Source organism: Salvelinus sp. IW2-2015, linkage group LG11, assembly GCF_002910315.2.
Source record: "Salvelinus sp. IW2-2015 linkage group LG11, ASM291031v2, whole genome shotgun sequence".
In the NCBI taxonomy this organism is placed as follows: Eukaryota; Metazoa; Chordata; class Actinopteri; order Salmoniformes; family Salmonidae; genus Salvelinus; species Salvelinus sp. IW2-2015.
Window position 1 is genome coordinate 4,019,905 of NC_036851.1, and position 13,376 is coordinate 4,033,280.

At 41.8% G+C, this 13,376-nt stretch overlaps 1 protein-coding gene across 1 annotated transcript; it reads left to right on the forward strand.

Annotated features, from left to right (window-relative positions):
• Positions 1-607: 607 nt before the first annotated feature.
• On the forward strand, positions 608-12,835 carry LOC111969674 (transcription factor Sp7). Its single transcript, XM_023995838.2, has 2 exons — positions 608-693; positions 10,215-12,835. The coding sequence occupies exons 1-2, from the start codon at positions 673-675 to the stop codon at positions 11,538-11,540; spliced, it is 1,347 nt and encodes a 448-aa protein (XP_023851606.1). The 5' UTR covers positions 608-672; the 3' UTR covers positions 11,541-12,835.
• The last annotated feature ends 541 nt before the right edge of the window (positions 12,836-13,376 follow it).

Consider the following 13,376-nt stretch of genomic DNA (forward strand, 5'->3'; position numbering starts at 1 on the left):
GAGACTAACTTTGTGATGGTTCTCAATGGAGATTATTTTAGATGAGATCACACCATGTTCATTGTATTTATGAAAACTACACCCATACAGTGTACAGTACCATTGCTACCTACTGGCCTTTCTTGATATTGCTAGTTGTAAGTACGAATACCTGCATACATACTGGACTGGTAAGGAGCAATGCTATAACTATTATTAATAGTAGTATTATAATGATTTAAACATTTGAACAAGTTGGTTAAACCCTTCAGTTAACTACTGTACCTATCAATTATTCAGTTGTAGGAATTATGGTTCCTCAATATACATTTAACATATTACAARGTAGGCTATGTGTTACAGCACTACTTTTGGTGTCCCCCTCAGGAATTGCTCTTGAGAAAATGTAATGTAATTGTCCCCTCCAAGGTTGATATCAGATTTTCGCCCCTGGTGGGATGTCTTCTCTTCTCCTCCAATGCCCTCCGTCCTTTTTCCTTCCCTCTCTCCTTTATTGCCTCTCAGCGAATCTTCAAAGCGCGCGGACCCTATAATTAAGGGGCGGGCTCTCTCTTTCCAAAGAGGTCTGTGCGCTCGTGCCGGAGTTCTCCCAAACTGTCCTGGGACCACGAGCAGAGAAGAGAACAGTCTATCCAACTTCCCTCTCGACTCTTTGGACTTTGTTTCTCAGGGATGGCTGCATCTATCCTGGAGGTATGGAATATACTTGAATGTGTTTTTGAATGAACTTTTAAGTTGTTTTACAGTTAGGCGCCAATTGCTGCTGTATTTTTCATGAACTGAGTGTCGAGGTCAACTTAATGCGCACTGGTAGGCTACTATATCTGTCTGTTCGGTGCGCTCCTTGAACGATCAGTCATGTCGTTAGCGTATGTTCTTGAGGTAATGGAGAAAATGAGAAAGAACTTTGCACTGTTGACATTCGACAAATAGGCTTTTATAAGACAATATTAGATTGTGAAACKTATAGGCAATGGCCTAAATATAACGGTTGGCTCTCCATCTGTCAGAATTGGTGTGCGTAACTGCATTCTCTGACTAAAATTCTGTCAAAAGCAGGGACTTTTTTTTGAAGGGACTTTCTTTTGATGGTCCACAACAGCATTAAAGTGTAGGTAGTATAATTACCATTTGGAATGCGTGTTATAAATGTCAGTCATAGGCCAATGCTGTAATATTTAGGTTTAGCCTATCCAAACTGATAATGTTACRGTTAGGCACGTTGGATGATATCGCAGACATAGGAAAACACGGCCAACATAAAGCTCTATATGACCGAAGATTCTTACTGAAAAGTTTGGTTAGGCCTACTGCTTGGACGACAGCTTGGAGCCCACATGCTTGGCAAATCAGTCAACAACAAAATCAACAAGAAACGCTACATTCAGTTACACGCTACGTAATCTCTCTCCAACCCTTCCAAAAAGATTCCGCTGCAATTAAAGTATTAGCCTACATCTCTGCCGGTCATCAAAACTAAAGCAGGMGACATAAAAAGTTAAGACTCAACGGGGAGGGGATTGAAAATAGATTGACAGCAATTAACCTGGAAACGGGYGCTAAGGCAACAGGATACGCCAAGTCGACAGTAGGCGCTTATTAGGGAGACGGGTAAATCCACCCTCACCAGCCCTGGGGACTTTGTTGCTTCTGTAAGGAGGAGACTAGAGACCTAAATGGTCTTAAGTGTAATAACTTGAATCTGCCCAATAATCGAGTAGGCTATAGGGTACTAGGGGGTAACTAGCCTCCACTAAGAAGAATGTCATTAATTGTTGTTTTTGAAAAGGGGCGTTTTTAAAGTATGGTGGTTATTGCAGAAGATTATGGCATAGGGTTAATCCATTTAATACATTTTATTTAGAAATTCTTCTTCAGGATCAGTGGGTCCCCCACGGGACGGTTGGGCTAACGTAGGCTAATGCGATTAGCATGCGGTTGTAAGTAACAAGAACATTTCCCAGGACATAGACATATCTGATATTGGCAGAAATAATACATTCTTGTTAATCTAACTGCACTGTCCAATTTACAGTAGCTATTACAGTGAAATAATACCATACTATTGTTTGAGGAGAGTGCACAGTTATAAACATGAAAAGTTATTAATTAACCAATTAGGCACATCTGGGCAGTCTTGATACAAAATGTTGAACAGAAATGCAACGGTTCATTGGATCAGTCTAAAACGTTGCACATACACTGCTGCCATCTAGTGGCCAAAATCAAAATTGTGCCATGGCTGGAATAATACATTATGGCCTTTCTCTTGCATTTCAAAGATGATGGTACAAAAAACAGTTGTTTTTTCTTTGTATTTTCTTTTCACCAGATCTATTGTGTTATATTCTCCTACATTCAAATTTCCACAAACTTCAACGTGTTCCCTTTCAAATGGTATCAAGAATATGCATATCCTTGCTTCAATGCCTGAGCTACAGGCAGTTCAATTTGGGTATGTCATTTCAGGCGAAAAATGAAAAAAAGTGGTAGATCCTTAAGAGGTTTTAACTCACCTGCACATTCATTTTCTTTGTTTTTTCTTTGTTGTTCTTTTCCCATGTAATCCACTAAATATTATTGAAATAATGCAAGATTTTAAATCCTAGCAGTCTTTAAAATGACATTCAGGAGCAAAAGGTTTTCAATACTTGTTTTGAATTCCTAAAAAAAATATATATATAATATTAGAATAGAATATAACTAATAACATTGGAATATAACATTTAATAACAATAAATCATATCTCAACTAATTCAGTGTAACATTGATGTCGCATCTCTCATGCTCTGCTATTGCACAATGCTAATTTGTACGTAGGTCACAAATTAAGCTATGCCCAGTAAAATTGGAGCACTACTCATGAAACCATCTCCTGCACTGCTCACACCTAATCCAGTCCCGACCTGTGACTGAAAACAGCTCCTCACAGAAAATACACTCTGCATCCCCTTCTTTGGTGGCTGATGTGGCTTGTTGTGTTGCAACAATCTTCTTTGAGACAACCCTTTTTTAAAGAACCTGATCCGTTTTCTGACTCTCTCTCTTTTCTTCTTGTTGATGTTTCTGTCGAGCGTTTTCCTCCATCAACCTTTTGTAAGGCGAGGCTGTCAGCACAGCCACAGACTCTGCCTTCCTCTTCTTCGGCTTCTCCTCCTGGAGCTTCGGCCTCAGGGACAACTATATAATAGAATAACAATAGAATTGTAATAATAACAATAGTAACAATAGAACTGCTGCAGCTGTTGGTTTAAGCAAAAAAACAAAAAACAAACAAGAACACATGAGGATTGGTACATTAAACACTTCTAATCACTATATAGAAATATATATATTCCCTAGAATGAGTGCTGACTTTATTTTTTGTTAACAACATTTGGAACAAGGGTAGGCTGCAGGGTGGAGGTTGTGGCAGAGGTAGATGTGGTGGAGGTAGAGATTTTGGTGTTAGAGCTGGTGGAGGRACTGTAGAGCTAGTGATGGCGGCGGTAGAGGTGGCAGCGGTGGCGGTAGAGCACTGTGGTTGAATGGAGACTATGCATTGAAAATAAACAACAAAAACAATACATCGGTGTTAGTACAAWAAACACGTTCTACCACGTACATGCTGCTTCTGCTATTCTTCATTCATTTAGATTACTTTTCTTACCGGCAATGGGCTCAGGCTGCTCTATAACCTCAGTGGCCAAGAAGTCCGCCTCTGTGAAGATGTCCTTTTCAAAGGCCACAGCCCACTGGCCCGGAAGCCTCTACTCCTCTCTCCACACTGGCCACCTTGGTATAGGCCTTTGCGAAGAGGCCAGCCATTTGGTTTATACCTATCTTTTTCCCAGGAAGCGTCATCATCCACTGATCTCCTGCCCTGTTGTAAAAGGCCTTCAGACCCTTGAAGACGGTACGGTCATCTTCTGGCTGCAGTGGGGTGGCAGAYTGATGAGAATAACTCCCTGGCCTCTTGCTGTCAAGAAAGCCTCCAGGGTCTTATGGGAGTGGTGCCCATCGATGATAAGGATGTGGGGTTCCTCAAGGGTGCGACCAACACTGTGGGCAAAGTCGTCAAAGATGGTACTGTCGACACAGCCTGAGTCACTTACCCTTCCAARGGACCCTGGAGGTGCTCTAACCAGCAGCTGTTCATTCATCTTCTTCCGGTGGAAGAGGGGCGGTACGTACTGCTCCGCTACACTGATAGCACAAATTACTGTGAAGCCCCTCTCTGTGCTGGTCATCCGTGCAACCTATTTTGCTCCCTTGTTGCCACCACAGGCAATGGTTTCTGGACATTTTGTATTCCAGTCTCATCTATTGTCCAAATCTTTTTTGGCCTGATGTCCCTGATGCTGTTTAAAACCTCCCTGTAGGCCATAAAAAACTGGTCAACCTTATGTTTATTTAAGCCCACGGCCCTCGCAAGACTGGTTGCTTAAAGTATTCACACCCCTTGACGTTTTCAACATTTTGTTGTGTTACAGCCTGAATTTAAAATTGATTCAACTGAGATGRTTTTGGTCACTGGCCTACACATAGTACCCCATAATGTCAAAGTAATTAAACATGAKAGCTGAAATGTCTGAAGTCAATAAGTATTCAACACCTTTGTTARGCCAATCCTTCATAAGTTCAGGAGTAAAAKTGTGCTAACAAGTCACATAATAAGTTGCAGTGATTCTGTGCAATAATAGTGATTTTAATATGATTTTTMAATTACTACCTCATCTCTGTAGCCCACACATACAATCATCTGTAAGGTCCCTCAGTCAAACAGTGGATTTCAAACACAGATTCAACCACAAAGACCAATGTTTCGCAAAGGGCACCTATTGATAGGTGGATAAAAAAGAGCAGACATTGATTATCCCTTTGAGCATGGTGAAATTATGAATTACACTTTGGATGCTGTATCAATACACTCAGTCACTACAATCATACAGACGTCCTTCCTAACTCAGTTGCCGGAGAGGAAGGAAACCGCTCAGGGATTTCACCATGAGGCCAATGTTGACTTTAAAAAAGTTACAGAGTTTAATGGCTGTTATAGGAGAAAACTGAGGATGYATCAACAACATTGTTGTTACTCCACAATCAGTGACGATTTTAGCATGTACAGTTGAAGTTGGAAGTTTACATACACTTAGGTTGGAGTCATTAAAACTCGTTTTTCAGCCACTCCACAAATTTCTTGTTAACATACTATAGTTTTGGCAAGTCGGTTAGGACATCGACTTTGTGCATGACACATGTAATTTTTCCAACAATTGTTTACAGATAGATTATTTCACTTATAATTCACTGTATCACAATTCCAGTGGGTCAGAAGTTTACATATACTAAGGCACTGACTGTGCCTTTAAACAGCTTGGAAAATTCCAGAAAATGATGTCATGGCTTTAGAAGCTTCTGATAGGCTAATTGACATAATTTGAGTCACGTGGAGGTGTACCTGTGGATGTATTTCAATGCCTAGCTTCAAACTCAGCCTCATTGCTTGACATCATGGGAAAGTCAAAAGAAATCAGCCAAGACCTCAGAAAAAAAGATTGTAGACCTCCACAAGTCTGGTTCATCCTTGGGAGCAAATTCCAAATGCCTGAAGGTACCACGTTCATCTGTACAAACAATAGTATGCAAGTATAGTGCATACACCATGCAGCCACCATACCTCTCAGGAAGGAGACGCGTTRTGTCTCGTAGAGATGAATGTKCTTTGGTGCGAAAAGTGCAAATCAATACCAGAACAACAGCAAAGGACCTTGTGAAGATGCTGAAGGAAACAGGTACAAAAGTATCTATATCCACAGTAAAAAACGTCCTATATTGACATAACCTGAAAGGCCGCTCAGCAAGGAAGAAGCCACTGCTCCAAAACCACCATAAAAAAGCCAGACTATGGTTTGCAACTGCACATGGGMACGAAGATCATACTTTTTGGAGAAATGTCCTCTGGTCTGATGAAACAAAAATATAACTGTTTGGCCATAATGACCATCGTTATGTTTGGAGGAAAAAGGGGGAGGCTTGCAAGCCGAAGAACACCATCCCAACCGTGAAGAACGTTGGTGGCAGCATCATGTTGTGGGGTTGCTTTGCTGCAGGAGGGACTGGTGCACTTCACAAAATAGATGGCATCATGAGGGAGGAAAATTATGTGGATATATTGAAGCAACATCTCAAGACATCAGTCAGGAAGTTAAAGCTTGGTGGCAAATGGGTCTTCCAAATGGACAATGACCCCAAACATACTTCCAAAGTTGTGGCAAAATGGCTTAATAAGGACAACAAAGTCAAGGTATTGAAGAGGCCATCACTTAGCCCTGAACTAATTCCTAAATAAAATTTGTAGGCAGAACTGAAAAAGCGTGTGCGAGCAAGGAGGCCTATAAAACCTGACTCAGTTACAACAGCTCTGTCAGGAGGAATGGGCCACAATTCGCCCAACTTATTGTGGGAAGCTTGTGGAAGGCTACCCGAAATGTTTGAACCAAGTTAAACAATTTAAGGGCAACGGTACCAAATACTAATTGAGTGTATGTAAACTTCTGACCCACTGGGAATGTGATGAAAGAAATAAAAGCTGGAATAAATCATTCTCTCTACTATTATTCTGACATTTCCCATTCTTAAAATGTTTTGTTGATCCTAACTGACCTAAGACAGGGCATTTGTACTCAGATTAAATGTCAGGAATTGTGGAAAAACTGAGTTTAAATGTATTTGGTTAAGGTGTATATAAACTTCAGACTTCAACTGTATATTTTGGTTGGGCAAACAAAAAGTAATAATTATGCATGCCAGCAAAGCCACAACACAACACTAAACAATACATTAATTGCACTATAACAGTGACAAACGGTGCCCACAAACTGTTAGGGCCTACATAAAGCTGTCCCAACACCTTACCACTGCTACACCTGGCTATCAGCGGAGTCTTGTCTGGCAGCGAAACAATTAATTCAGCCTCATTTACTGCCTTTAAAAAAAWAWATATATGATATGGCTAACTTGCTTCAACAGATGTGGTTTCTACTGACAATTGACACGTACAAACTATGGCATAAGGGGATGACGAGCGGATGAGAGGCAGTCCGTATTTTCGATTAAGACATTAACGAGCGAGCTAGGACGGACATAGTCAATATAACAATTTTTTCAGTACTTTTAAAATTTACAGAGGCAGAATTCAGAACATGGGCCGTTCTTACAGTCAGAACCGTAGGATAAATAAAGGGTGCATAGAAGCAGACAATGAAAGCTCTTACAATTTTCGAAGATGACATTTCTCTAAAACAGGCTATAGGCTACATGTGCACCACCAACAGCTAACAGCTTACTACGTGGGCAAATTTTGTCATCGAACTTTGTCATCAAAGTCTGGCATTCTCTGGATTTATGGTGCTTTCAAGACACCTGGGAACTCGGAAAAGAACAAGGTTGAATCATGATGACGTCAGTAGTGATCTTCAGGTCGGAGCTCTAGAAAGAGGCCAGAGTTCCTGACTTGCAATTCCCATTGTTGGATGACCGTTCAAAACGTATTTTCCTAGTCGGAGCTAGTTTTTTTCTGAGTTCCCAGTTGTCTTGAACGCACTATAGTCAGATTTCCCAGTTCTAAGTTTCCAGTTGTTTTGAGCGCGGAAGAGGTAATGCTGGATTGACAGCATGGCCAATGTTGAATGTTTAGCCATTTAAGAGACTCTTAAACCCAGAGTTGGGACCACATACCCACTCCKCCGAATAGCAGGCTATTGATTGCTTTGCAGTGCTTGCAGTTAGCCACTGATTCCTTTCAAACCACTCATTGTTGAATTTGTGATTTCCAACTTGTTGTGTAATGTTTATGTCCAATGGCCAATGAGCACCGATATATTTTATCTATAACTTCTCTTCATTCTTTATCTGAAATGTAAAAAATGTAACTCAGTCCTCAGGACCATTCACTGTCTTCTTGGTAAGCAACTCCAGTGTAGATGTGCCCTTGTGCATTAGGTTATTGTCCTGCTGAAAGGTGAATTCCTCTCCCAGTGCCTGGTGGAAAGCAGACTAAACCAGGTTTTCCTCTAGGATTTTGTCTGTGCTTAACTCTATTCCATAAATGTTGTATCCTTAAAAACTCTGCAGTCCTTAAACGATTACAAGCATACCTATAACATGATGCAGCCACCACTATGCTTGAAAATAAGGAGAGTGGTATTCAGTAATGGGTTGTATTGGATTTGCCCTAGACATAACACTTTGTATTTAGGACAAAAAGTTAATGTTCTGCATTACTACTTTACTGTTTTGTTGTAAACGGGATTAACATTTTAGAATATGTTTTATTCTGTACAGGCATCCTTCTTTTTACTGTAAATTAGGTTAGTTTTGTGGACAGTGCGACCCGTCATTCAGGCTGCCCCACCTGTTTTGAGCCCCACCTGTTTAGCAATATATATATATATATATATATAGTAAATTGTTTGCAAACTGATGTGTGAAACATATTAATGCCAAAATAACATGCAAAACAGGCCCCACCCCATTTTTGGCGGGCATTAATACGTGTCACATATCAGTTTGCAAAAAACAATGTAAATACAATCATCATCATCATTGAGTTAATAAAGCCTCATACAAACTTAGTCTCTTTTTTGCTTTCTTGAGTAAGGCAACTCCAAATTTCAGCCTAGCTCAGTGCTTTCTGTGGTGMTGGGGTAGCCAGCGYAAAAATACWGACTGTAGGGGTTGGTAACGTTCTCTAGTTATTAGAGAACATTAGTCTAGCGCCGTGATTGGCTCAGTGTTCTGCCACTCATGTCGACACTACATCACTGCAAAATCGAAGGGTGCAGCGCYAAAATTCAAGCCCCTTGGGTGCTGCCATAGAGTTACATTAGAAGTGCCCATCCAGGAAGGCTTAAGGTCATTGGCCACAGATAAAATTACATCAAATCACATTATATCTAAAGTAGCTTTGATGAGAACTGATCATGTCAACATCATACTTTCAACATCTTAGCTAGCAAGCTAGCAGTCATCATCATGAATCAAGTTGACAATCTACTGGCAAATTGAACATTTAATGCAAGACTTGAAAATGCAATTACAAACAACCAATTTGACAGAGCTTGAAGATTTTTGAAAAGAATGACGGGAAAATGTTACACAATCGATGATGTGGAAAGCTCTTTGATCTCACAGCCATAATTCCCGCCAAAGGTGCTTCTACAAAGTATTTCCTCAGGAGTGTGAATACATATGTTAATTAGATATTTCTGTATTTCATTTTCAATAAATTTGCAAACATTTCTAAAAATATGTTTTCACTTTGTCATTATGGGGTATTGTGTGTCGATGGGTGAGAAAAAATACATGTAATCCATTTGGATTCAGGCTTTATTTATTCCAACAAAATGTGGAATAAATCAAGGTGTATGAATACTTTGTGAAGGCACTGCATCAGCCTAAAAGTCCTAAGACTTGATGTACACTATACATGCTAGAGGTTTCTTGAGCAACCTGGTCTCAGATCAAAACATATTATATTTTACTAAAATGTGTGCCACTCCATTTAGTATGATATGTCACTATACGTTAGATTACATTACATTGGCCTACTACCAATGTAATAGAGGTCGTATCATAAAATACGAATTGTAGGACGTATAGTATCCTACATCTTGACCGCTCGACTGCTTTAGTGTGATATTCTACGTTCGACCGCTTTAGTATGATATGCTACGTTAGGTTAGAGCAGAGTTTCCCAAACTCGGCCCTCTGGACCCCAAGAGTTGCACATTTAGATTTTTTGTCCTAACACTACACAGCTGATTCAAATTATCAAAGCTTGATGATTAGTTGATTATTTGAATCAGCTGTGTAGTTCTAGGGCAAAAACCAAAACGTGCACCCCTTGGGGTTCCGAGGACCGAGTTTGGGAAACCTTGGGTTAGCTAGCATGCTAAGTTGTTGCAAAGTAGCAAAAAAATCTATTTAAATTCACATTCTTATCGCATTTAATTCCTATTTTCCACTTTCTTTCATTCTTCAGTCACTTTGCCAAAACAAGCAGCCTATATCAAGACAGTCATTTCATTTCAATTCAGCTGAAAAACGAATGAGAGGGGAAAGCAGAAAAAACAGCCTGCCATACTGTTTTGATTAGTGTTGACACTGACAGAAGCAGAAGTAGTAGCAGCCATTTCCTGTGTCTAATTCCTCCTGTCTCCTCATCTCTCTAGGAGGAAGCTCGTTATGGCTCCAGTTCTTTTGCTATGCTAACCGCCACCTGCAACAAGTTTGGAAGCCCTGTGAGGGACTCAGCCACACCTGGAAAGGCCGGCCCCGGCAGCACCGCTCCAGGCAAGAAGCAGTACAGCATGACCTTAGACCTCCAGAAGAACGGCAGAGGAGGGGAGAGCATTGAGAACTCCTACACTGGGTTGTTCAGCTCCGGAGGGGGGCTACTCACGCCCACCGAGAGTCCACCACCGTCTTCTGGGGGGTACACATCTGAGTACAACCCCTTCTCCCACTCCCTCCAGACCTCCATGTCCCAGGAGCAGTCCTTGCTGGTGTCCAAGGCCCACGGCACAGCCGACTGTCTGACCAGCGTCTACACCTCCCTGGACATGACCCACCCCTACGGCTCCTGGTACAAGGCTGGCATCCACCCCGGCATCACCGCCGCCCCCTCCAATGCCACATCCTCCTGGTGGGAAGTCCACCCCAACACCAACTGGTTAAGTGCTGCCCAGCCCCAGACCGACAGCCTCCAGGGCACCCTCCAGCCCATCCCTCCCCAAGCCTCCCTCAGCCCCCAGCTGCCCAGCTACGCCTCTGACTTCACCTCCATCAACGCAGCTCAGTACCCCTCAGTGAGCCTGGGCTCCTCATCACACCTCCTCCAGTCCTCCCAGCACATGCTGCCTCAGGACATGTACAAGCCCAAGCACGTGTCCGGCGGGGGGCTGATGGAGAGTCAAATGGGCCTGAAGCCTGCAGCTGGATCACGAGGGTATGGAGGAACCACCACTGGCAGGTCCTCCTGTGACTGTCCCAACTGCCAGGAGTTGGAGCGGATGGGGGCCTCAGCTGCATCCCTGAGGAAGAAGCCTGTCCATAGCTGCCACATCCCAGGTTGTGGGAAAGTCTATGGGAAGGCCTCGCATCTCAAGGCCCACCTCCGCTGGCACACTGGGGAGAGACCCTTCGTCTGCAACTGGCTGTTCTGTGGGAAGCGCTTCACACGCTCCGACGAACTGGAGAGGCACGTCCGTACACATACGCGGGAGAAGAAGTTCACCTGCCTGCTGTGTAACAAGAGATTCACCCGCAGTGACCACCTCAGCAAGCACCAGAAGACGCACGCAGAGTCTGCCCTGCAGCCGGGAAAGACCGGGGAGGGAGAGGCCCAGGACCCCAGGAATGAGGAGATGGCAGACCCCAATAAACCCAACACGGCCGTGCAGAATAATGGAGGAGTCCCTAGTGACCCTACTAACAAAGGAGAGAAAACTGGTTCAGGCAATGGGGTGGAAACAAGCAGTGGACTGCTGGAGATCTAACTTCATTATATGTGTTGTCTTGTAGAGTTAGTTGTGGCACCGTTGTTGTGCTGCAAAGTTAACTATGTAGCTAAAAACAAACATCATTCTTTTGTATTAGTACATGCTTCCCACACTCTGACATTGTTTGTCAAAGGATGCATTTGACATAGATCAAGATAACCGGGCAGGCAGGTTGAAAATACACATTCTGTGGACCACACACACACACACATGTASACACAGCCACCATACACAACATTTCTTCATTTTCTGCAAGAGCAGAGGTAAAATTACGAGGAAGCCAAAGAAGAAAATAAGTGTAGATAGTATGAGGGAGTTTATGGGGTACTGCTTACTCCATAACGTTTCATTTTGTACTTTATTACTTCAGTAAGAAACAGACAAATAGTGGTTTAATCTGATGCTGCATACATTTTGTTTTTGGGTTTGTAAATGTGTGTATGTATGCTTCCTCTGTATTATTTAATTTTCTATTTACACAAATAATCTAATTTATGTCTTATATTKTAAGAATTAAAGATGATCTTGCATTGTGCAGACAGCGTATTATTGCCTAATAAATGGCAAGTTAAAGCTGGCCATTGATGATGATTTAGTAATTAAGATTTTTGTTGTTTCTTTTATTTATTGATTTATAACTAAGATGCTGTTGTTGGTGCTGTAGTGTTTGAAGGTTTAGTTGTTTCTGAAAACGACTATTTCTACATGACCTTTCTATTGTGAAGTCTGCACACCTGCCACGTTGATAGTTGATGAAAGCCTTTAGTGTATTGTGCTCGGCTGATTCTAGAGCAGTGTTATTTTTCTACCCTTTTCTGTTTTGTTGATAAGCCTCTACAACTAACTGTAATGAAAATGACACTTGCAACAACAATATTAAAACACTTAAGTTAGATAGTGATCAGATGGTATATATTCATATCCTACATTTATCACACTAATGCATGATGGATATTTTGTATATTCAACTATGGATATTTTGTGCATGAACGTCAAGAAGACTTTAGCAGTTTGAACGTTTGCAGAATGTGACATGAGCTAAATAATTATATTACGTACATAATAATTCAGCATGATCTTGGTAGAGGAGTATGTATGAGTGTCATGGTTTGGAAGMCATGACATGGAAAGGTTCTTTAGTAAAAAACGATTCAATTTACTTCCATTGGTGTTATTTACATGTTTCCAACCCCCTAAGTCTCCTCTCAACGCTTAGTTCCATGACGGTTTATATTGCAGCGGTATCAAGTATCAATAAAAGTCTTAAGGTCAAATGCTGCATAGAAATCACACGTTAAACTCTCCTGTCCATTCCTTCATCTTTCCATCCCTCTGACCTCTAAATCCCTCTTTCTATTGCCATAATCTTACTGCATGTATTCCCCTCCACCTTGATCTCCTTGCCTCCACCTCTTAACCAAAATACCTTCATTATCTTCTTGCAGGCGCCACAAACAAAGCGGTCGACTGAGATTTACTCTCTGGTCGACACAATAACCCCTTTGACAGCGCCACTGTAGTTGCACCACTATAGTTACCACGGAGACAATCAGGTCTCTCTTCAGCCTCACAGAGRCAATTAGACCTAGCAACGGTCCAGTTAAGTGAGGGAAGGAGGGAGGGAATGGGAGGAAGAAGGGAGGCGGAGGAGGAAAGTAATTGCACGGTTTATGGAGGGAGGTGTCTAAACAAAAGGCTAAAATTAAAGTTCGAGAGAGATAAAGGACGAAAAACATGAGGATGTGGACTGGAGGGAATAGTTTCTGCATAGGAGAGGACCTACCTGAAGGTATGGATTACTGAGGTTAAGTTAAAATTAAGTGATTGTCACTA